Raw genomic sequence first — 25707 nt, 5'->3', positions numbered from 1 at the left:
ATCGTTGCAAAACATTATCAATGGAATTAATTCCACTGAATTATATACTTTAAAACTGTTACAAGGAAAATTTGATGTAATATATATTTGACCACAATTTTTTAAAAAAAGAATGAAGTGTTGACCAGGCACAATGGCTCACGCCTGTAATCCCAGCACTTTGGGAGGCCAAGGCAGGCACATCACAAGGTCAGGAGTTTGAGACCAGCCTCGTCAACATGGTGAAACCCCGTCTCTACTAAAAATACAAAAATTAGCTGGGCACGGTGGCAGATGCCTGTAATCCCAGCTACTCCGAAGGCTGAGGCAAGAGAATTGATTGAACCCAGGAGGCAGAGGCTGCAGTGAGCCCATATTGCACCACTGCACTCCAGCCTGGGAGACAGAGCGAGACTCCATCTCGAATGAATGAATGAAAAAATGAATAAAAATAAAAAAGAATGAAAATGAATGAATAAAAATAGAAAAGAATGAAGTATGTGTACATACTACGACATGATGAACCTTGAACACATTATGGTAGGTAAAAGGAGCCAGACACAAAAGGTCACACAGTACATACCATTTATATGAAATGTCCAGAATCAACAAATTCAGAAAGAAAGAAAGGAGATTTGTAAATTAGTGGTTCTCAGGTAGTAACTGCTAGTGGTATGGGATTTCTTTTTGGGGTAGTGAAAATGTTCTGGAATTACGTTTTGATAATGGTTGCTCAACTCTGCAAATATAGTAAAAATCACTAACTATACACTCTAATAGGTGAATTTTATGGCATGTGAATTATAATTCAATGAGGCTATTAAAAAAAAGAAAAGAAAAAAGTACATGCCACAAATAGGCCAACAGAACAGAACAAAGTTCTGAACAGGTTCACACAATCTCTGATTTATGACAAAGGTGGTATATTACAGTGCAGCAGGAGAAAGGATGGCTTCTTCAATATACGTCCTGGGTTCATTAGCTATCCATACAGAAGAAAAATAAATTTGACCTATCTCACACCACAGACTGATTTATGACAAAGGTGGTATGACAGTGCAGTGGAAAAGGATGGCTTTTTTAGTATACATCCTGGGTTCATTAGTATCCATACAGAAGAAGAAAAATAAACTTGACTCCTATGTCACCACCACAGACAAACTGAAAACCAATTCCAAGCAAAACAAGGATCTAAATGTGAAGTATAAAAATAAAATTTAGGCCAGGTGTGGTGGCTCATGCCTGTAATCCCTGAACTTTGGGAAGCTGAGATGGGTGGATCAGCTGAGGTAATGAGTTCGTGAGCAGCCTGGTCAATATGGTGAAACCCTGTTTCTACTAAAAATATAAAAATTAGCTGGGTGTGGTGGTGGGTGCCTGTAATCTCAGCTACTCAGGAGGCTGAGGCAGGAGAAAAGCTTGAACCCGGCAGGTGGAAGCTGCAGTGAGCCGAGACTGTGCCACTGCCCTCCAGCCTGAGCAATAAGAGCAAAACTCCGTCTCAAAAATAAATAAATTAATTAATTAATTAACATTTATAGGAGAAAAAAAAAAAACAGGAGAATATTTTTGTGTCCAAGGGGTAGGCAAAGATTTTTTAAACTAGATATGAAAAGCATAAACAAAAATGAAACATTAAATACCTACTGTTATTAAAATTAAGGACTGTTTATCATGATACCATGAAGAGACTACAAAGTCAAACCAGAAAGTAAAAGATATTTACAATACATATATAGACAAATGACTCCATACTAGATATATAAAAGACCTTTATCAAGAATATACAAAAAATCCTACACATCAGTAAGAGAAAAAGAGTCAACTAGATAGAAAAATGAGCAAAACTTGGAACCAACCAAGATAGTAGGTAAATGGATAAACAAACTTTGGTACATCCATACAATGGAATATGATTTGGCACTAAAATTAAATGAGCAATCAAGTCACAAAGATATATGGAGAAACTTTAAAAGAATATTGCTAAATGAAATAAACCAAACTAAAAAAGGCTACATTCTATATGATTCCAACTACATGACATTCTAGAAAAGACAAAATTATAAAGACAGTGAAAAGATCAGTAGTTGCCAGAGACAGTGGATGGCGGTGGTAGTGCAGGTGCCAGAGCGGCATGACTAGGTGAATGAAACACAGGGAATTTTTAGGGTGGTTAGACTATTCTATATGATATCACAATGATGGATACATGACATTATGCATTTATCAAAACCCAGAGAATGTACAACAGAGTAAACCCTAATGTAAACTATGGACTTTAGTTAATAATAATGTAATCATGGTTCAACAATTTTAACAAATGTATCACACTAATGCAAGATCAGTAACAGTGAATCCACGTGGGGCTAGGGTGAGGAAGAAGGAAGTACATAGAACTCTACTTTCTGCTCAATTTTTTGAAAATCTAGAATTGCTCTTAAAAGTTTTTTTTTTTTTTTTGAAATGACTTGGCTTTCTTCCCTTTTCTTCTTGTTCTTCCTCCCTTTACTTTCTCACTCTCTACTTTGCAGATCTTTTCCTAACTCATAGCTTCTGTTTACTAAAAGCTTAAGTTACTTTGGCTTCATATTCTCTGTCTTAACTCATTCCTACGTTTTTTTCTATTGCCACCTGGCTTTTGTTTCCCCAAATTCAAATCTCTGAGAGAAACATTTGCCCTATATACTTCCTGTTTGCCAGAGCTTTTTGTACCTGATCATCCATCTTGTAGTTTCTGATTAGCTTTTCAATCTTTTTATCTCCTATTAGTCTCCTTTTTTTTTGAGATGGAGTCTAGCTCTGTTGCCCAGGCTGGAGTGCAGTGGCGCAATCTCGGCTCACTGCAAGCTCCGCCTCCCAGGTTCACACCATTCTCCTGCCTCAGCCTCCCGAGTAGCAGGGCCTACAGGCGCCCGTCACCACGCCTGGCTAATTTTTTGTATTTTTAGAAGAGATGGGGTTTCACCATGTTAGCCAGGATGGTCTCGATCTCCTGACCTCGTGATCTGCCTGCCTCGGCCTCCCAAAGTGCTGGGATTACAGGGTGAGCCACCGTGCCTGGCCTCCTGTTATTCTTCTTTAAGTGGTGATTTAATCATCTTTTTGGAACTAGTATTCTGATATTTTTATTTTATAACCCACTAATTCTTTTTTGGTTTTTTGTGTGTGTGTGCTTTTTTTTGGTTTTGGTTTTTTGGGGTTTTTTTGAGACAGGGTCTCACTTTGTTTGTTTGTTTGAGATGGAGTCTCGCTCTGACGCCCAGGCTGGAGTACAATGGCATGCCATCTCGGCTCACTGCAACCTCTGCCTCCCGGGTTCAAGTGATTCTCCTGTTTCAGCCTCCCGAATAGCTGGGACTACAGGCGCACGCCACCACGCCTAGCTAATTTTTGTATTTTTAGTAGAGACGGGGTGTCATCATGTTGGCCAGGCTGGTCTCGAACTCCTGACCTCAAGTGATCTGCCCACCTCCGCTTCCCAAAGTGCTGGGATTACAAGCATGAACCGCTGCATCTGGCCTGACAGGGTCTCACTTTGTCGCCCAGGCTGGTTTCCTAGGCTCAAGCAATCCTCCCACCTCACCTACCAAAGTGCTGGGATTACAGGCAAGAGCCACCATGCCAGCTTCAACCCACTAATTATCTGTTTGTTTGTTTGAGATGGAGTCTCACTCTGACACCCAGGTTGGAGCATGGTGGTGTGATCTCGGCTCACTGCAACTTCTGCCTCCCAGGTTCAAGCAGTTCTCCTGCCTCAGCCTCCCGAGTAGCTGGGACTACAGGCCTGCGCCACCGTGCCCAACTACTTTTTGTATTTTTAGTAGAGACGGGGTTTCACCATGTTGGCCAGACTGGTCTCGAACTTCTGACCTCGTGATCCACCCACCTTGGCCTTCCAAAGTGCTGAGATTACAGGCGTGAGCCACTGTACCCGGCCAACCCACTAATTCTTAAAAGTGCTATGTGATGTATCCTTTTATCGTGTGAATAAACCTTTTATTGAAATATTAAAAAAGAGTACATGAGTTGTAAGTATATAGTTCAATGAATTTTACAAAATGAAGTCACCCATGTGCCTACAACCCAGATCAAGAAACAGAACAGCACCAGCACTACAGGAGCCTTCCTTGTGACCCTTCCAAAGCATTAGTCCTCCCTCCCCCAAAGGTAAGCTCTACCCTGGCTGCTATCATGACTGATTTGTTTTGTCCGTTTTTGAACTTACTTCATATAAATGGAGTAATTCGGTATGTCATGCATCTCTAATATCTGGCTCCTTTCACTCAGATTGTAAGATTCATCCAGGTTGTGTGAAATGATAGTTTTGTTCCTTCTCACTGGTGAATAGATTTCATTGTATAAATATACCGCAATCTATCTATTCCACTTCTGTGGGATGTTTAGGTTATTTTCAGTTTGGGCTGCTATGAGCAGTGCTGCTACAAACTTCTTACGTGTGTCTTTTGATGCTCAGATGTTTGCATTTCTCTTGAATATGTACCTAGGAGTGGAACTGCTAGATACAGATAATGCAAACCAGTTTTCTATTTGGTTATGTAAGAATCTGAGGCTGGACACAGTGACACACGCCTGTCATTCCAGCACTTTGGAAGGCAGAGGCAGGAGGATCACTTGAGCCCAGAAGTTTGAGATTAACCTGGGAAACATGGGGAGACCCCAACTCTATAAAAATAAAATATTAGCTGAGCATGGTGGTGTTTGCCTGTTGTCTGAGCTACTTGGAAGGCTGAGGTGAGAGGATTGCCTGAGCTCGAGAGGTCAAGGCTACAACGAGCCATGATCACGTCACTACACTCCAGTTTGGGTGACACAGCAAGACCCTGTCTCAAAAAAATTAAATTTAATTTGAAAAATAAAAGAAAGCAATCTGGGTGATAAAGACTCAAAACCAAGGTTTCTTGAACAATAACTAAAGGAAATAGCATATTTAGCTTTGAGAAGACTTAGGATAAACAAGACAGTGATGTGGAAGATGTTTAAAGAGAACTCTTATTTAGAAAGAGATTAGATTTATTTTACGTATCTCTAAAAAGCAGAGTGGATAGTGTTAACAGAACAGCAGAATCCCCACACTCCGAAAAGTAGGCATACAGAAGCTCACCTTAGGAATATTACAAAAGGAATTTATTCCTGCTGTGGGCGAGATGTCAGACCCCCAAGATCCAACATAATATCTAATATATGAAGGATTTTCATGCAGAGCATCCTACAGTGCAAAGCCAAGTTTGGAAACCAATGATCCAGTCCAACCTCCTAAACTTACAGGTGAAATCCAGGAAATTAAATGACTGTCCAGAGCTACCTACCAAGACAGCAGTAAAATTAAGGCTAGATCTTCCAATGCCAGCCCAGTGATCTTTTTATATACTAGGACATTTCAAAAATCCTAGATTGGTGTGGCAAGATTTGTTCTTAGTGACACATGCTCGGTTGTATACAACCCGTTGTTTCCTCTTCTCTTTCCTTCAAGCTTTCTTTTCAGTATGTTCATTGATCATCTATTTAATAATCTAGAGATATGTCAGGAATCAATATTAAGTTTACCTGAAACAAACTTTCTGCCCCATTTTATAAGTAAGGGCTTTTCTTATATTCTAGAACCTCTCCCATTTTCCACAATTACTAAAGGACTCCTAGCAGAGATTTGGTGACCAGTTTTGCAAAATTCTTTCAGTATTATCGCACAGCATTTGTCTGGTATGGTCACCAGGATGTCTGAAAACTAGTTAGTTTATTTTTAATCTCCTTAACCATAACAAGGCTTTCATTCTGTTTTAATTTTTAATGATCCTACCTTTCCCAATTTAAATCTTTTTTTTTTTTTTTGGATGGGAGGGGGGGAAGCTTTCTTTTGCACTTGTTATATTAAGGTAAGTGTGCCAAATGAGCATATTATTTTCTTATTCATCTTATTCTAAATATGAGGTTTAAAATGTCTTTCTTAGCTTTAAAAGCCTCAAGCTCATTCTCAAGATAGTCTTTTTGAGGTTATTACTACAAATCCATACCACTTTTTTCATTTTCTTTCTTTTTTTTGAGACGGTGTCTCGCTCTGTCACCCAGGCTGAAGTGCAGTGGCGCGATCTCGACTCACTGCAAGCTCCGCCTCCCAGGTTCACACCATTCTCCTGCCTCAGCCTCCCGAGTAGCTGGGACTACAGGTGCCCACCACCATGCCCGGCTAATTTTTTGTATTTTCAGTAGAGATGGGGTTTCACCGTGTTAGCTAGGATGGTCTTGATGTCCTGACCTCGTGATCCACCCACCTCGGCCTCCCAAAGTGCTGGGATTACAGGCGTGAGCCACCGCGCCCGGCCTCATTTTCTTTAGTTATCCTAATTTTACTGAACACAAGATAATCTTTAAAATAATCCTCGGCCAGGCACAGTGGCTCACGCCTATAATCCCAGCACTTTGGGAGGTCAAGGTTGGGGAATCACTTGAGTCCAGGAGTTCGAGACCAGACTGGGCAACACAGCAAGACCCTATCTCTAAAATAAATAAATAAATAAATAAAAATTAGCCAGGCAGGGTGGTTCACATGTCTGTGGTCCCAGCTACTTGGGAGGCTGAGGTGGGAGGATTACTTGGGCCCTCAGGGGGATGGGGCTGCAGTGAGCCATAATCATGACACTGCACTCAGCCTGGGCAACACAGTGAGACCCTACTTCAAAAAAAAAAAAAAAAAAGGCCTGGCACGATGGCTCACGCCTGTAATCCCAGCATTTTGGGAGGCCGAGGCGGGCAGATCATGAGGTCAAGAGATCGAGACCATCCTGGCCAACACAGTGAAACCCCGTCTCCACTAAAAATACAAAAAATTAGCCGGGTGTGGTGGCATGCGCCTGTAGTCCCAGCTACTCAGGAGGCTGAGGCAGGAGAATCACTTGAACCCGAGAGGCAGAGGCTGCAGTGAGCAGAGATTGCGCCACTGCACTCCAGGCTGGCAACAGAGCAAGACTCCGTCTCAAAAAAAAAAAAAAAAAAAAAAAAGGAATCATTGTGAAGAACTTAAGAAGGAATACCTAGGCCATGGTGAGTACTCAATAAATATTGTTATTATAGCAAACCTCTTTTCATGTGAATGAATACAGGTCTATATCATCACATTAATAATGGACCTAGGCACTTAATGGTTATTACCATAATTAGGTTTTTTAATGTCTGGACGTTTAAGTGGCTTTCAATTTGTGAATATTATAAACAGTGCAATGAACAAAGTTGATTATTATAGGATAAAATCTGATCAGAAGAATTTGCGGATCAAAATAATATTAATATAGGCACTGCTCAAATATTTCCAGCTGTATACATTCTGAGCGCATGGTATGATGCACCCTACCTTCTTGTGGTTGGGTGATGTACGAATGAGACTGCTTCTAGAGACAATAAATTTGATCAAAAATGTTCTTTGTTACTTCTAGGACAGGGCATTTTAATGGCTTGTGAGAGACTCTGCAGAGATTTCTCTCCCTCAGCCATGATGAATGTGATGTTCCAGAGTGGCTGCTCCATCACTGAGCACGACACAGAACAAGGCCCTCAGCTAACTCACAAAGAACATGTTGCCTGGGCAAGAAAGAAGCTACTGCCACTGTTGTTTTTAAGTCACTGAGTTTTGGGGTTGTCTATTACATAGTAATAATCCAGCCTATTCTGGCTACTATAAATGATATCCACTTTTGAAGATTTTGATACATATTGCTAAACTGCCAGAATGGTTACACATGGCCTTTTAAAATCTCAGATCAATTTCTGGGAAGATGGCAACATAGTCTTTGAATCTCTCCAGATCCTCACATAAAAACAGATGGACCAACTAGACAGCAAAACCAAAAAAAATCTAAGGATCTAATTTACCACAGAAAAAGATAAAGTATTCCCACAATCCCAAAACATAATGTGTAGGGACAAACCAGGTTAATATCCACAAAACCTGCATGATACTAATGTTGTGTGAGAGGAATCCAAGAAAGCAACGGAGTGTCTGATGGACCTAAGAACCCCCAAACCACTCATATATATTCACTGGAAAGCATGGTGTCAATCTGAGAATAAGAGCTAAAGCTGGAAGGGGTTTTGCACAATCCAATAATGTAAGAACACTCAAAACTGACCAGCCAGGCCTCCTGTCTAGGATAGCTGGTTAGAAAAACTATCCTAAACCAAACCATCAAAAGTTCAGGAAGGGCCAGGCACGGCGGTTCACACCTGTAATGCCAGCACTTTGGGAGGCTGAGACAGGTGGATCGCCTGAGCTCAGGAGCTCGAAACTAGGCTGGGCAACATGGTGAAACCCCATATATACCCCAAAATACCAAAATAAATAAATAAATAAATAGTTGGGTGTGGTAGTGTGCCCCTGTGGCCCCAGCTGCTCAGGAGGCAGAGGTGGGAAGATCACTTTAGCCTGGGAGACGGAGGTTGCAGTGAGCTGAAATCACGCCACAGCACTCCAACATGGGTGACAGAGTGAGATACCCCTCATGAAAAAAAAAGTTCAGAAGGTTGGGGGCAGTTGCTCACATCTCAGCACTTTGGGTGGCCAGGATGGGAGGATCACTTGAGCTCAGGAGTTTGAGACCAGCCTGGGCAACATAGCAAGACCCTGTCTCTACAAAAATATGTATTTTTTAATTAGCTAGGCATGGTAGCACATGCCTGTGGTCCCAGCTACTTACTTGGAAGGCTGAGGTGGGAGGATCGCTTGGCCTTGGAGGTCAAGACCGCAGTGAGCGTGGTCATGCCACTGCATTCCAGCCTGGGCAACAGAGCAAGATCTTATCTCAAAAAAAAATTTTTTGGGGGAAAACTAATTTCACATAAAAATTAGCAACATAAATATATCAAGGTCAAATCCCATGCAAAGTTATTTTAAGGAAAAAAGAGAAGGAACAGAATGGCATTTCTACAGACAAGACAGATCAAAACTGTAATTTATTTCAAAACAGGCTATACAATATTAAGAAAATGATACAATACATGAAAGAAAATCTTAGGCTAGGGTGAGAAAAATCAGAAAAGAATTAGAAGAAAAAATCATTTTAGAAATAAAGGCTAAACAGAAGGAATACAAGAGCAAAAAAGCACACTCAAACAAGACTCAACAATATTGATATTAAGAGAAGAAAACCAAAGCAAAGGAATGGAATAAATACTAATTAATAACGGCTGTAATTCAAGAAAACTTTCCTCAAATGAAAAAACTGTCAACAATACCCTATGCCAGAAGACAATGGAGTAACAATAGATTTAAAACACTCAAGAAGGCCAGGCACGGTGGATCACACCTGTAATCCCAGCACTTTGGCAGGCCAAGGCAGGTGGATCACAAGGTCAGGAGTTTGAGACCAGCCTGGTCAATATAGTGAAACCCCATCTCTACTAAAAATAAAAAAATGAGCCAGGCATAGTGGTGGGCACCTGTAGTCCCAGCTACTCGGGAGGCTGAAGCAGGAGAATCGCTTGAACCCAGGAGGCAGAGGTTGCAGTGAGCTGCGATCACGCCACCGCACTCCAGCCTGGGCAACAGAGCAAGACTCTGTCTCAAAAACAATAAATAAATACAAAATAAATAAAATACTCAAGAAAATGTAAGCCAAGATTATTCAGAAAAACTAACTTTCAAGTACAAAGGACACAAAAAAGCCATTACCAATATGCAAAAACTTAGGCCTTATTGTTCACATGAGCATTTCCTGAGGAATCTATTACACTCTAGTAACTAGACAATAAGCTTCAGACAGTGAAACAAATAAAGAGACAAAGATATAAGGACTGGTGGTGCACATTATATGAAGAGTTATTTATAAAACCAAGACTAAGTGAGGGCTGAAAGGAAGCACATAAAGTATATAATTACTATACACTCTGACAATGTACTTACTATGGTACATTTAAGAAATGTGAGTAAAATACAGCAAATGCTAAATTTTTTTTAACTAACTTCATAATCATATTGGTAGTGGTAATATTAGTATCGTTATTCTGAGACTATTATGTATATAATGTGGCGTAAAGACAATGAGTAAATTATGCGATATGTTAATTACATCTTCCCCTTTGACTCTGAAAATCAGTATTTTTGATGCAGAAGAAAGGAGATACACATGTAACATAAGAGGTTAAGTAAAAACTTCTAATTCTCAAATTGAATTAGAAATGACAATATGATTCCTGAGGTATTTTATCTTAAATAATCTACACAAATAAAAATACATGTATTTATTAAATCTATATTTTAAAAACCCTCCCCATCTATCCACTGAGCAGCCTAGAAATAATGTCCAACACAGTAGCAATGAGCCATCTTTGCATGCAACTATGGCCTTGAAACATATGGCTGAGTGCAAGTATGAAGCAGAAACATAAAAGACCCTTAAACATCTTGTCATACCAGTTAGCAAGAAAGCCACCAAAAACTCCCAGGGTTTTTGGCAGTTTATTAAAAACTTAAACATATTTAACATAAGACAGCAATTCCACTCGTAGGTACATGCTCAAGAGAAAGGAAAACATAGGTCCACACAAAACTGCTACACAAATGTTCACACCAGCATTAGTCACAACAGCAAAAAAATACAAACATCCCAAATACCCACCAACTGGTGAATGCATAAACAAGAATGTGGTATAGCCATAAAATGGAATACTATTCATCAATGATATACTAACAACAAATGCTACAGTATTGATGAATCTCAAATACATTATACTAAGTGAAAGAAACAAAACAGGAAAAGACCACATATTATATAATTCCATTTATATGAAATGTCCAGAATAGGCAAATTCATAGAAACAGAGATCAGTGGTTGTCAGAGACTGGAAGGAGGGGAAATGGAGAATGACTGCTAATGGTACAGCATTTTAAAAAATTTCTGGAGTAATGAAAATGTTCTGGAATTAGTGGTGATGGTTGTACAACTCTAAATTTACTAAAAATTTTAAGCACACTTAAAATAGGTGAATTTTTATGGGGTGTGTGTGTGTATATATATCCCAATAGCCTTTAAAAAAAGAAAGATCCTAGGGCCTCCAAGTCCAAAAGACATAAGAGTCAATACAAATGTGGTAGGCAGAATTCTAAGATAGCCCTCAATATTACTATCCCATGGTGTGCACATCTGTATAATCCTCTTGAGTGTGGGTGAGTCCAGTGAATGTGACAGGATACCACTCCTGTGATGAGGTTACTAATCAGTTGATTTTTTTAGTTCATTAAAAGGGAGATTATCCTAGCTGGAACTGATCAAACCAGGTAAGCTCTTTAAAAGAAGATGAATGTCAGAGCGATGTTCTCCTCCTGGCCTTGAAGATAACGCAAACTGAGAGAAAGGGGCCACTCAGTAAAGATCTGAGGGCAGGCCGGGCGTGGTGGCTCAAGCCTGTAATCCCAGCACTTTGGGAGGCCGAGACGGGCGGATCACGAGGTCAGGAGATCGAGACCATCCTGGCTAACACGGTGAAACCCCGTCTCTATTAAGAAATACAAAAAACTAGCCGGGCGAGGTGGCGGGCGCCTGTAGTCCCAGCTACTTGGGAGGCTGAGGCCGGAGAATGGCGTGAACCCGGGAGGCGGAGCTTGCAGTGAGCTGAGATCCGGCCACTGCACTCCAGCCTGGGCGACAGAGCGAGACTCCGTCTCAAAAAAAAAAAAAAGATCTGAGGGCAACCTCTAGGAGCAGACAGCCAACTGCACAAGAAACAAGGGTATCAGTAATAGCACTACAAGGAAAGTTCTGCCAAAAACCAGTAAGCCTGGAAGAGAATCCTGAACTTCAGACGAGACTGCAACCTTGGATTGATTTTAACCTGGTAAGTCCCTGAGCATAGGACCCATCTAACCCATACCTGGACTTCTAACTCACAAAAATCCTAAGACATAAATTTGTTATTTTAGGCTGCTAAGTTTGTGGTAATTTGTTACACAGGATTGTACAACTGGAGCTTCAATAGGGCAATATTTATAAACATCAAGTATGTTTAAATCATGAGTTTATAAATGTTATTGAGAAATAAAACTAATAGTTTACACCTTTGCAGGATAAGGAATCAAGTTATTATTTTTTAAAACAGGTCAAAGGCCGGGTGCGGTGGCTCACACCTGTAATCCCAGCACTTTGGGGAGCTGAGGCGAGCGGATACCAAGGTGAGGAGTTCAAGACCAGCCTGACGAACATGGTGAAACACCATCTCTACTAAAAATACAAAAATTAGCTGGGCATGGTGGCACATGCCTGTAATCCCAGCTACTTGGGAGGCTGAGGCAGGAGAATCACTTGAATCCGGCAGATGGAGGTTGCAGTGAACTGAGATCACACCACTGCACTCCAGCCTGGGCAACAGAGTGAGGCTCCGTCTCTAAATAAATAAATAGCCAAAAAAGGAAAAAGGTCAAGCATTCTTTTTTCTATATGAGCTGTACCACTAGGTCACAAGAGATAGATAACATCTCTTTATAAATGTATTGCATCTAATAAGTAAAAACAAAATGACAGAATTTAAAGTATCACCATTCTGCAACTCCCAGTGAGTTAAATCAACCTAGGTACTGAGTATCAACAGTTGCAAAAAAGAAAAAAGACAAGCTGGGTGCGGTGGCTCACACCTGTAATCCCAGCACTTTGGGAGGCCGAGGCAGGTGGATCACGAGGTCAGGAGTTCGAGACCAGCCTGACCCAACATAGTAAAACCCCCTCTCTACTAAAAATAAAAATACAAAAATTAGCTGGGTGTGGTGGCGCATGCCTGTAATCCCAGCTACTCAGGAGGCTGAAGCAGGTGACACAGCAAGACGAAGAATCAAAGATCTTCAAAGATCTTCATCAAAGCAGAAGCAAACTTGAGTCTGATTCAAGCCTCTGGACCTACCTGCCAACTTAAACGTAATAACTACCAGGAATACACAAACATAGAGAACTCTACAATTCAAATGATCAAAGTGTTCTTCAACAGATATTATAAGTTAAAGAAAGGTATAAAGAGGGAACCTGGGATTAAAAGAGATTTTAAAACCATATCAAATTTTTCTTAAATGAGCAAGACTAAACAAGAAACACAAGAAAGTGCTACTATAAAAGTCAGTACAGTGGTTACTTTTGAGGGGATGGGAGTGTGATGGAGACAGGACACATGGAGTAGCTGGCAAAGTACTACTTCTTGACTTGGATGATGACTATAAGAAAATATGCCTTATAATAATTTATTTTTGTTGTGATGGTTTTCTACATGTGTTTTGTTTTTCAATGAAAACATTTAAAATGAAAAAAATCTCAGACCAATGAACAGATTCAAGATACAGTAACTTTTGAACTGAAAATACTTACCTATAAGAGATCTTATCATTTTAAAAAATGCTATATATAGTTGATCAGGTCTACGTATGATTTCTAGCAATTCCAAAATGTAATTTTTATTTTTATTTATTTTTTTTTAATTTTTTTTTGGAGACAGGGTCTTGCTCTGTCAACCAGGGTGGAGTGCAGTGGCACGATCTTAGCTCACTGCAGCCTCTGCTTCCCAAGTTCAAGCAATTCTCCTGCCTTAGACTCCAGAGTGGATGGGATTATAGGCGTGTGCCACCACACTGGACTAATTTTTGTATTTTTAGTAGAGACAGGGTTTCATCATGTTGGCCAGGCTGGTCTTGAACTCCTGACCTCAAGTGATTCGCCCGCCCTGGCCTCCCAAAGTGCTGGGATTACAGGTGTGAGCCACCTCACCCGGCCTCTAAAATGTAATTTTTAAAAAAATTATTTACTTAGTGTTAGAGACGGGATCTTGCTACATTGCCCAATCTGGTCTTGAACTCTTGGGCTCAAACGATCCTCCCTCCTCAGCCTCCCAAAGAGCTGGGATTACAGGCATTAGCCACCATACCCAGGATCAAAATGTAATTTGAACACCAACTATTCTTTTTAAAAAACACACTGGAGTAGCTTTATTTTTACTTTAAACATCCCCCCTTTCCTTTATCCCATAAACATCAGTCATGAACTTCAACTGGTCCAGGTGACATAAGATTACTTTCAACTAGACTGAGGCTATTCTCTACAAGACTTAAAAACAGTAAATAGGCCGGGCGCGGTGGCTCAAGCCTGTAATCCCAGCACTTTGGGAGGCCGAGGCGGGTGGATCACGAGGTCAGGAGATCGAGACCATCCTGGCTAACATGGTGAAACCCCGTCTCTACTAAAAATACAAAAAACTAGCCGGGCGTGGTGGCGGGCGCCTGTAGTCCCAGCTACTGGGAGGCTGAGGCGGGAGAATGGCGTGAACCCGGGAGGCGGAGCTTGCAGTGAGCCGAGATCGCGCCACTGCACTCCAGCCTGGGCGACAGAGCGAGACTCCGTCTCAAAAAAAAAAAAAAAAAAAAACAGTAAATAAACCAAATAAATGTTTAGTGAAAGCCTATTATGTAATCAACACCATCATGTATGTTATGGAGACTACAGAAGCACACTCTGATCCCCTGATCTTAAGGAGCTTACAAATTAGCAGGAGAGATAGTTACATGTCATATCTGTAAAAGAAATATCTGAGATATTAGGTTGTCTCTCCCTAGAAAGAAATCTAGATTGGTATTACTATACCCCCAGCCCATTAACAAGTCATTTCAATAGGCCAAACACTACTACTTTTACTCTTCTTTCATTTGACATGCTCCATCCTTTTGATGATTGTCTGCTCTTCTTTAGGCCTCTCTTTTTCTCCTTTTTTTTTTTTTTTGACAGATACAGGGTCTCCCCATGTTGCCCAGGCTGGTCTCAAATTCCTGGGCTCAAGCGATCCTCCCTCCTCGGCCTCCCAAAGTGCTGGGATTAAAGGTGTGAGCCACTGCACTTGGCCTTTTTCTTTTCCCATCTTTTAAAAGGAAGAATACAAGTTAAGTAAAGTTGAAAACCAAAAAATTCACTTCAGATTCAACACTAAGACCCCAATAGGTAATCTGGCAAAGGACCAGAAGAGAGAATGCAGTCCAAAAAAAAAAAAATAACCTCAAATGGCTGGTAAATCTAAGTTCAATTTCTCTAGTAACTAAATAAATGCAAATTAAAATAATAAGATTGTTTCTGCCTATCAAAATAGCAAAGATTACAAAGTGATCATATTCAGTGCTGCCTTGGGTGAAAAAGACCCATAGGTGGACATGTAATTTAATGCAAATTCATTTTCCAAATTAATGTGTATTAAGATCCTTCAGATATTTCATGAATTGTGGCCTAGCAGCTCACTTTCAAGAATCTATTCTAAGGAAATAATCTTGTCCTACAGAAATTTAGAGAAAAATTTATATATACAGATGTCCATATTACCAAAGATATGAAGAAAGCCATCTGAAAAACAGAAACTGCTTAAATATCAAATAATAGAGGAAAAGGTATGCTTAATATATTACATATACATAAATATTAGAGGAAACATACCCAAATTTTAACAGTGAATTATTTCTATATGAAGAGATTATATATATTTTATTTCCAAAACTGCCTACCACATGAATATATTAACTGAACAAGCAGGGGAGAAAAATCCTAGTATTTTCTATTTTAAAAATTATTTCAAATGTTTTGTGGCTTGCTTTTGTCTATAATATTACCATTCTCCACTATCACTGACCACTAATAAGTATTGATCATATTCCCTAAAATATAAGAATAATCAGCCAGCTGTGGTGGCTCAAACCTGTAATCCCAGCACTTTTGTAGGCCTAGGTGGGTGGGTTGCTTGAGCCCAAAAGCTCAAGACCAACCTGGGCAACATGGAGAAACCCCATCTCTACAAAAAAATACAAAAATTAGCTGAGGTGGTGGTGTGTGCCTATAGTCCCAGTTACCACAGAGGATGAGGTGGGAGAATCACCTGAGTCCAGGAGTACAAGGCTGCAGTAAGCCATGATCACACCACTGCACTCCAGCTTGAGCAACAGAGTGAGACTCTATTTCAAAAACAAAAACAACAAAAAAAAAACAAACAAAAAACCCCAAACAAAAAACCATATACATTACTGGATAAAGAAAAAGAGAAAAAAGTGAAACCTTATAGAAGGTGTCATAAACATATCTGACCATGCATAGACACATTCCAAAAGTACTGAAGTACTCTACAGAGTAGCTAGAAATAAGATCAACAGACACAACAGTAGCAGTACAGAGAGTTACAAAGAATGTGAAAAAACCTTTAGAAACTTATACCAGAGAATTACTCTCAATCTCTAACCTAATGTTAAAGGGAAAACAAACTTTGGGCAAATTACAGCTCTGATCTGGAGAAACTGTCTGAAACTAGACAGAAGCACATAATCACAAACAGAAAAAAAAATTTTTTTTTTCATGAACCACACAGGAGACTTAAACAGAAAATACTGCATGAAATTTAGAGGCTCTTCCCTTGAAACCCTTCCAGGGTAAGAATCGTTCCTTTGCAGGAAAGATTATGTTCTAATCAATCAAATATTCTAGCTGACCTTTGGGGAAAAAAAAATCTCTCTCCCTCACAAAATTATTCAAATTTAAGAAACAGCACAAACCACTTTGGTAACTAATTCTGATATCTTACAATTAGATAGTTTTGTCAAACAAAAGATTTACCTTTCCTGAAACAGATTCTCCATCATAGAAGAGATAGTGTTTTTCTACTTTGCCATCTTCAGTTTTCATTTCTGCCATTTTCCTGGTTTCCCCATCATTAAGAACAATATCGATCTCACAAATTGGACCAAAAAAGCCTCCAAGAAAACTCTGAAATAAAATGAAAATGGTCATAATTATCATGTTTAGTCAGACACTACATTTTATAATTTGAATTTAATTACCTATGACCTACAGCAGATCACTTGAGGTCAGGAGTTCGGGACAAGCCTGCCCAACGTGGTGAAACCCTGTCTGTAATACAAAAATTAGTCGGGCATGGTGGTGCATGCCTGCAGTCCGAGCTACTCGGGAGGCTGAGGCAGGAGAATCACTTGGATCCGGGAGGCAGAGGTTGCAGTGAGCCAAGATCGCACCACTGCACTCTAGCCTGGGCAACAGAGCAAGAATTTGTCTCAAAAAAAAAAAGAGCATTCATAACTGTTATTCATAATACCCCCAAATAGAAACATCCAAATATCAATCAACAGAAGAATAGATACACACATTTTAGTATATATTCATATAAATGGAAACACCAAACAGCAATAGAATTAGAAAAGATACAACTACACACAAGAATGAATCACATACACATAATGTTGACTGAAAGAGGTCAGACACAAAAGGAATACACAAAATGTATGTATAACTCCACTCACATAGTAAGTAAAAAACATGTAAGGTATATTACGGTATTACAAGTTAGGCAGTGACTGAAAGAAAGCACAAAGGGAGCTTCTGGCTGCTAGTAATGTTCTGGCTGTTTTTTTAATCTGAGCATTTGAGACAGAGGCATTTCACTTGGTGAAAATTAATCAAGCTATACACCTATTCGTGTACTTTTCCATAGTTATTTTACTTCAATTGTTATTTTTCTTTGCAATTTTCCTAATGTTATTTTTATTTAGATGTCAACAGCTGAAAATAATAAAAGAAAACACTGAACTACAACAACCCTTTTGATTTATAATTAGTTTCTTACCTAATACAGGTGTGCCTCATTTTTATAATTGATAAAATTCTGAAGTTATGTGTATGCCAATTTTTCAAACGTCAAACCCTAAAATGTAAAAAATGAAAAAGTCCCATAATTCATTTTTAAGCAAGAAAATTTTCCTGTAATTGGCCGGGGGTGGTGGCTCACGCCTGTAATCCCAGCACTTTGGGAGGCCAAGGCAGGTGGATCACCTGAGGTAGGAGTTCAAGACCAGCCTGACCAACATGGAGAAACCCCATCTCTACTAAAAATACAAAATTAGCCGGGTGTGGTGGCGCATGCCTGTAATCCCAGCTACTGGGGAGGCTGAGGCAGGAGAATCGCCTGAACTCGAGAAGTGGAGGTTGCGGTGAGCCGAGATCGTATTGTTATTTTAAACACAAACACACACACAATGTATTCTCTAATGTGGTCTACATATATCTGACACTATTCTTCTCTCCAGCCACTCAGCCTCCAACATTCAGAGTTCTTTCTTCAACAGTTCCAATTTGCTAGTGTTCTTCTTGTCTTAGAGCCAAGCAAAGTATTCTTAAACTAATTCACCCTTTGAGTTTCAGTTTGACTCCCTATCCATGAGACCTTCCTTGACTTCCTAATCAAAACTGGATTCTCCAAATTTCGGTTTCACAAGGCTTATTTATTTAGTACCTGACTCTCCTACTGAACTGTAAACTCCATGAGGCTCATGTAAGGCAGCATATGGCATTTAGCAGAAGGCATTAAAATACCTGTTGAATGTTAATTTTGAACAAACACATACCATTCTAATAACAGAAAATAAATATACAAGAGAAATTAACTGAAATCTGGAACAGTTGATAACATTAGCCTTTCTGAGAAAATTAGCATTGGTACAGTAGCAAACTATGTCGATGGAATTTATATTAAACCTCAGTTCTGTCCCCACTTAGGAGAGTCATTACTTTGCTTTAAGTTAGCTTACTTCGTGGCTATGTAGGGCACAAGGTGATACTATACTCAAATGAGATGATGTTTTCCTAAATCCTATATTAACAAAAGGGATAATTTTAAGAAACCAACTAAAAGAATTACCAGATTAGTACTTTTGACATATGCAGCAAATTTTCTTTTTAGGCCGGGCACAGTGGCTCGCGCCTGTAATCCCAGCACTTTGGGAGGCCAAGGCGGGCAAATCACGAGGTCAGGAGTTCGAGAGCAGCCTGGCCAACATGGCCCGTCTCTACTAAAAATACAAAAAATTAACTGGGCGTAGCGGTGCACTCCTGAGGCAGGAGAATCGCTTGCACCCAGGAGGCGGAGGTTGCAGTGAGCTGAGATCACGCCACTGCACTCCAGCCCTGGCGACAGTGAGACTCCGTTTCAAAAAAAAAACACTTTCTTTTTGGCAAGATGTTTTAATCTTTTCTGGCAAAATTACAAATAACAAACTCAAACTTTAACCAGAAAACTAATTTTAATCAGAAAACTATTCTGAACTAATTTAGAAAAAAAGAGAATGGAAAGCATCAGTGATAGGTCACACACACTGTCCATTCCAAGGTAGCTTCCATACTCCAAACACTTCCTCAAAATGGTTAATTTTGAAATACTGTAGTACATTTTCTCCTAAGGGCTACAGAAATGAGAATGTATAGCAGCTCAAAATCAAGTAGTAATCAAATATGTGCTAAGCTAGCAGGGTAGAGGGGTTGTGTGGGAGGAGCAATCACGAAAGGGTAGAAGACAACATCTTCAAGTAGCAGTCTATTTTAGATGGAAAACAAAATTGGTTATATTGAAGGATAATGCTAATTGGCAGAGAGAGCAGTAAGAATGAGCTCTCCTTCCATATGACATCCACATTAACTCATTTGAGTTATAAAACAGCGACGGAGAAATTAAAATTAATTTTTTTTTTTTTTTTTTTGAGAGACAGTCTCACTCTGTTACCCAGACTGGAATGCAGTGGTATGATCTCAGGTGACTGCAACCTCCGCCTCCCGGGCTCAAGCAAGCCTCCCACCTCAGCCTTCCAAGTAGCTGGGACTACAGGTGCTCACCACCAAACCTGGCTCGTTTTCATATTTTTTGTAGAGACAGGGTTTCTGCCACATGGCCCAGGCCAGGCACAAACTCCTGGGCTCAAGTGATCCGCCCACCTCAGCCTCCCAAAGTGCTGGGATTACAGGCATGAGCCACCTTGCTTGGCCTTAAAATTAATTTTCTCATTCCTTCTGACACTTCCCAGAGCTACTTAAAAGAAAAATACAATTTGAAAACTATAAAAATTGTTTTACAGAGAAAAGGAAATATTGTAACTTTTTTCCACATGCATATACTTAACATGCATAGAGTTCCACTTGGGATTTGAAAGCTGACATTAAAAGATCAAATCGCCAGGCATGGTGACTCATGCCCATAATCCCAGCACTTTGGGAGGCCGAGGCAGGCAGATCACGAGGTCAGGAGATCGAGACCATCCTGACTAACATGGTGAAACCCCATCTCTAATAAAAATAGAAAAAATTTGCTGAACATGTTGGCATGCACTTGTAGTTCCAGCTACTTGGGAGGCAGAGGCAGGAGAATCGCTTGAACCCAGGAGGCAGAAGTTGCAGTGAGCCAAGATCGTGCCACTGCACTCCAGCCTGGGCGACAGAGCAAGACTCCGTCTGGAAAAAATAAAATAAAATCACTAAAGTTAAAAAAAATGTTAATAGAACTAAAATTGCCACTAATTAAAATAGTATAAACCAAGTTCATTTTATAAAATTTCACGATTAACAATGTAATGATAAACAATGTTTTGACACCATTCTTTAAATTTTTAAATTCCTAACCATTAAAAATATGTGAAAAACTGTGTGTTACCCTCTATTATTTTCTGGATGCAAGAAATATTTCACAATTTAAAAAAAAGTAGCCGGACACAGTGGCTCACACCTGTAATCCTAGCACTTTGGGAGACTGAAGCAGGAGGATCACTCAAGCCCAGAAGTTCGAGACCAGCCTGGTCAATATAGCTAGACCCCCCATATCTACAAAAATTTTTTAAATTAGCCCAGCCTAGTGGTGTGTGCCTGCAGTCCCAGCTACTTGGGAGGCTGAACCCAGGAGATGGAGGCTGCAGTAAGCCACTCCTGACTGGGCAGCAGAGCAAGAGCTTGTCTCAAAAAAAAAAAAAAAAAAAAAAGATATTTTTCAATACAATCAAAACACTAAAATTGGAAGCAATCAAAAGGCATTTTAAAAAAGCCTGGTATAGCATATGCAAAAAAGTAATAGGTTGAATAATAAATTACTGCACTTTAACAAGTTATTCCATGAGAATACAGCATTGGGTTAACATTCAGCACATCAAAAATGAACTAGTTGGCCGAGCACAGTGGCTCACGCCTGTAATCCCAACACTTTGGGAGGCCAAGGCGGGCAGATCACTTGAGGTCAGGAGTTTGAGACCAGCCTTGCCAACATGGCAAAACCCATCTCCACTAAAAATACAAAAAAAAAAAAAATTGGCCGGGTGTGGTGGCCCATTCCTGTAGTTCCAGCTACTCGGGAGGTGGAAGTTGCAGTGAGCCAAGATCACGCCACTGCACTCCAGCCTGGGCAACAGAGGGAGACTCCATCTCAAAAATAATAATAATAATAAAAGAACTAGTCTTACTAAAAAACACCTCCAGAAAATTGTGGATATCTTACATTTTACAGGTAGAGAACAAAAAGAAAAAATAACTGAGGAAAAAAGCTTGTCTTTTAGAAAGAGTTGAAAGATCTCTACCCAAAGTCTTGCTTTCAAAGTTTTTTCCAAGACAACTTCTGTCATTTGAAATAAAGGGTAATGAAATTAAATTATTTTTCTAATTATTGTAAATCAAATTCTAATACTTTTGATATGTTAAAGAGGAAGTAAAATACAGAACTGTCAAACTGGTAAAGACTAGAAAGAAAGAGAATGAAATTTGTTGAGGGTTAGGATATGATGTAGATGGCAATTCAATTTTGAGATTTTTTTTTTTTTGAGACGGAGTCTCACTCTGTCGCTAGGCACAGTGAGAGTACAGTGGCGCGATCTCGGATCACTGCAACCTCCGCCTCCCGGGTTCAAGTGATTCTCCTGCCTCAGCCTCCTGAGTAGCTGGGATTACAGGCGCGCACCACCACGCCTACTTTTTTTACTTTTAGTCGAGACTACAGGTATGCGCCACCACACCTAGCCAATTTTTTTTTTTTTTGTATTTGTAGCCAAGATAGGGTTTTGCCATGTTGGTTAGGCTGGTCTCAAAACTCCCGACTTCAAGTGATCCGCCCACCTCGGCCTCCCAAAGTGCTGGGATTACAGGCGTGAGCCACCGCACCCGGTGAGATAAGTGCAGAAATACTACTCACTTTTTTTGGCAAAGATATCTTCAAGGGCGCGTTTGGAATATTGCAATTTTCAGGATTAACTATGAATATGCAAGTTAAAACTCTTAAGGAGCTTTTAAATAACTGGACTGCAATATATGTGACTATAAAAACATGCTAGCAATTGTTTTTACAGTTTTCTAATCTTGGTCTAAACCTCCTATCACTGACTGTAGGTTAATTTAAGATTTTTCATATAATTTGTAAACCCAATATTGAGCATTACCAATTAGCAAAAATACACGTAGATACATAAAAAGGCAACTTTTTAGTCCTCACTGAAGGAATTTCATCAAGTCCACTGGATGTAAAGAAATGCAACTCATTGCATTTCTGAAGTGGAAGGCTGACTCTCAATTCATTTACTTAGCCCATACACAAGCAATGAAACAGCAAATTTTCATACATATATTCATCTGTGCCCATTTCAATGTTTTAAAGTTTTACAATTTAGTTTGAGGAGTAACTTGAAAATAAAAATAAACTGCTCATGAACATAATTCAAAAAAGCGTATTAAAAGTAATAATTACAAATGTAAGCAAAAAAAGGAGGACTTTTTAAGTTTTCTTTTCAAATGATATTCATTTAAAGAGGCCTGCCCTAACTCCCTGACTAGGCAAGGTCCCCCAATACTTCCTTCTTAGCAACTGTCACAATTCTAATTTCCACGTTAAACAAATAATTTACACAAATAAATGTTTATCTCTCCCTACATTGTAAGTTACGAGAGCAGGCGCTGTTTCCACTTTACTCGAGTCCCCTGGGCACACCTGAGCTATTTGTTGAATGAAAGAAAAAAAGCTCTAAGAATGAACATGAATGTCTGGATTTTTTTTTTTAATGAAAGCAACACCATTACTGATTTTAAAAGTTACTTATTCAAAGTAGCTTTTAAAATACATTCCTGGCTTGGCCTTTTAGCCAAAAGTCTCAAGCAGTCTATTGAATCAGTGAGCTTTGGGGAAAGCAGGTAGTATTAGGACAGCATACAGTAGGCGCTAAATGAAGCGAATTGACTACTACCAGAAAATGGGTAAAATGAGATCTAACCTAGAGGAGACTGCCGACACCCAACTAAATATCATTATGCCCAGGATAGTGCTTCCACGGACTGTGGTGAGAGCACTGATTCCTCTCCCTCCTCTGCTTCCCAGGCCGTTTCAACAACCCAGAGCGTTAAGTTCAGAGAAACAGCTTGGGGACGGAAATGAGAGCCAATGCTTAAAACGGCGGGCACCAGACGGGCGTCTCTGGAGTTAAAGACGTCCCCCATTCCAACGTCCTTTTATTTTTCTCTATTTTCCAAGTGTCAACAGAAAGCCTCAACTGGGGTCATGAAATCAAAGAATGTCACCATAGTCAGGTTTTAAAATATCAGTTTATCAAGTTCGTGACACACTGAGTGCCCAAGTCCCCCGCAGAGTCCGGAGCTGGGGGGCTCCCGGGTCACCCCATCTGGATGGAAGAGAGGCTGCCCGGGAGGAGAACAGGCACTGGCTACCTAAGAAGGCGAGGCGGCGACGAGCCCCCGCAGAGGCGGGGTCCGAGTCCCCAGGCAGAGCCACCCACAGGCGGTCGAAGAACACGGGCAGAGGCTCCGACATGGCCAGGAAAGCACGCCGCCGCCGCCCGTAGGTGCTCGGGCCTTGCCGAGACCGGGAAGAGGTGGCGCCGCCCGCTTTTCCCAGACCCAGGGGTGGCCCGACAGGCCTAACCCCGCTCCCCGCCCTGCTCGCCCGTCCCCTCCTCCGGCGACGCCCGACCCGCGGTTGGCCAGCCCGCCGCGCGCTCCGGGGCGAGGGCGGGAGGCGAGCGCGCGGGCCGCCGCGCACTCACCATTGTCAGCGCCGCCGCCGCGTCCACTCCACTCCTCTCCTCTTCCCTCAGGAGAACTCCCAGCCCCGGCTCCCTCCGCTCCGGCGCCCCGTCACGTGACCTCGGGCCGCCCGCCACACGTGACCACTCCCTTCCTCTCCCCCTCCACCCGCACCCGTCCCTCTCCCGGCCTCACGCCCCGCCCTGCTGGCCGCCCGACTGCGGGGAGAGGCCGCTTGGAGGCGGGGCCTTAGGCTCCACCTTTCGGGGGGCGGGGAGGGTCGGGAAAATGACGTCGAGTGGGCGGGGCCCGGGCAGACGCAGGTTCGCGGGCTCCTCCTTGCCCTGTCTTTGGTCAGCGGACTAGCTGTTCCGTGTCTTGCCTCTTTGCCACACCCAGTTCCTGTGAAAGTTTGAGCGGCTGGAAGGAAGGAGGAGAGGAAGGGTTCTTCTGGAGGCGCTCTCCTTGGCTGGGTCCCTGGGTTGTCAAGGCAGATGGGAGCCCCTGCTTCCTTAGGCCTGGTAAGAGATGTGCTCTCTTCGTCCAGGGCGAGGCGTTCTGCCCCCTTGCCGGAACACAGCCCCGCTCCGCCTCCATCTGAGTCTGGGTTTTCTTAACTTGGCTTTCTCGCCTCTGAAGAGAAGACCAATAGAAAAAATCCTAGGATACAACTTTCATTGCTTCCCAAAGTCCCCAGATGGCCCCTGAGCGACCCACCCTGAGCCTGGAGGGCTCACAAACCCACCGTTCCTCCCAGCCGTTCTGAGAGGGCAAAGCTGTTCCCCCAAAAGTCCCACGGTGCAACTGAAGACTACGCTGGCCTGAACTGTGATCCTCCTCCCTAGTGTAAACCTGTAGGACCTCCAGATGAGGAAAGTACCGTGTGGGATTTGAAGGGCCACAGTGCACTCTATGCATAACCAAAGCAGAAGAAAAATCCATCACTGAACGCACTATAATTACCCCACCTTAACAAAATCAAGCTTGTGAGGCAAGGCCATAAAACAGGTCTCAAAAAAAATTTTTTTATACTTAATCCTCAGTGTGAATCTCAAATTTGAGAGAATTGAAATCAGAGTATCATCTGTAACCGCAATAGAACTAAAACTAGAAATCAACCTAAAAAAGCCAGAAATTTCCGGAAATATTGGAAATCAAGCAACATAATTCCAAATCTCTAGGTCAAAGAAGAGATCAATGGAAATTTAAAAATAAGTTGAGGCCGAGCACGGAGGCTCACACTTGTCATCCCAACACTTTGGGAGGCCAAGGCAGGCGGATCACCTGAGGTCAGGCACGAGTATCTCTTGAACCCGGGAAGCGGAGGTTGCAGTGACCCGCGATAGAGTCACTGCACTCCAGCCTGAGCGACAGAGCAAGACTCTGTCTCAAAAATAAAAAATAATAAAAATAAAAATAATTTGAAATAAAAATAATACAACATATCAAATTTGTGGAATGCCCCTGACACTGTGTAAAAGGAAAATTCGTAGCTTTAAATGCACATATTTGGGCCAGGCGTGGTGGCTCAAGGCCTGTAATTCCAGCACTTTGGGAGGCCGAGGCGGGCGGATCACTTGAAGTCAGGAGCTTGAGACCAGCCTGGCCAACATGGCGAAACCCCGTCTCTACTAAAAATACAAAAATCAGCTGGGCATGGTGGTGCACGTCTGTAATCCCAGCTACTCGGTAGGCTGAGGCAGGAGGATCACTTAAACCTGGGAAGCGGAGTTTGCAGTGAGCCGAGATCCCGCTATCCGTCTCAAAAAATAAATAACTAGGCCGGGCGCGGTGGCTCACGCCTGTAATCCCAGCACTTTGGGAGGCCGAGGCGGGCGGATCACAAGGTCAGGAGATCGAGACCATGGTGACACCCCGTCTCTACTAA

The 25707-nt window shown here is 41.4% G+C and overlaps 1 protein-coding gene across 3 annotated transcripts in view; it reads right to left on the bottom strand.

Moving 5' to 3' along the window:
- The window catches only part of VPS26A (VPS26, retromer complex component A), a 50891-nt gene extending 26721 nt beyond the window's left edge, over positions 1-24170 (bottom strand). For 2 of the 3 annotated variants that reach the window (XM_017962980.2, XM_021943407.2), the window contains exons 1-2: positions 23840-24170; positions 16593-16742 (exon numbers count right to left, since the gene is read on the bottom strand). In XM_017962980.2, the coding sequence (XP_017818469.1) occupies positions 16593-16742; positions 23840-23842 (153 nt within the window). In that variant the 5' untranslated portion in view covers positions 23843-24170. Of the gene's footprint in view, positions 1-16592; positions 16743-23504; positions 23709-23839 lie in introns of those variants that run through there. The other variant, XM_009214788.4, reaches the window with a different exon arrangement.
- Positions 24171-25707: the final 1537 nt, after the last annotated feature.

The sequence above is a fragment of the Papio anubis genome, chromosome 11, assembly GCF_008728515.1.
Source record: "Papio anubis isolate 15944 chromosome 11, Panubis1.0, whole genome shotgun sequence".
Lineage (NCBI taxonomy): Eukaryota > Metazoa > Chordata > Mammalia > Primates > Cercopithecidae > Papio > Papio anubis.
Note: the sequence above shows the minus strand (reverse complement) of the source record. Positions and strands in the feature narration are given on the sequence as shown.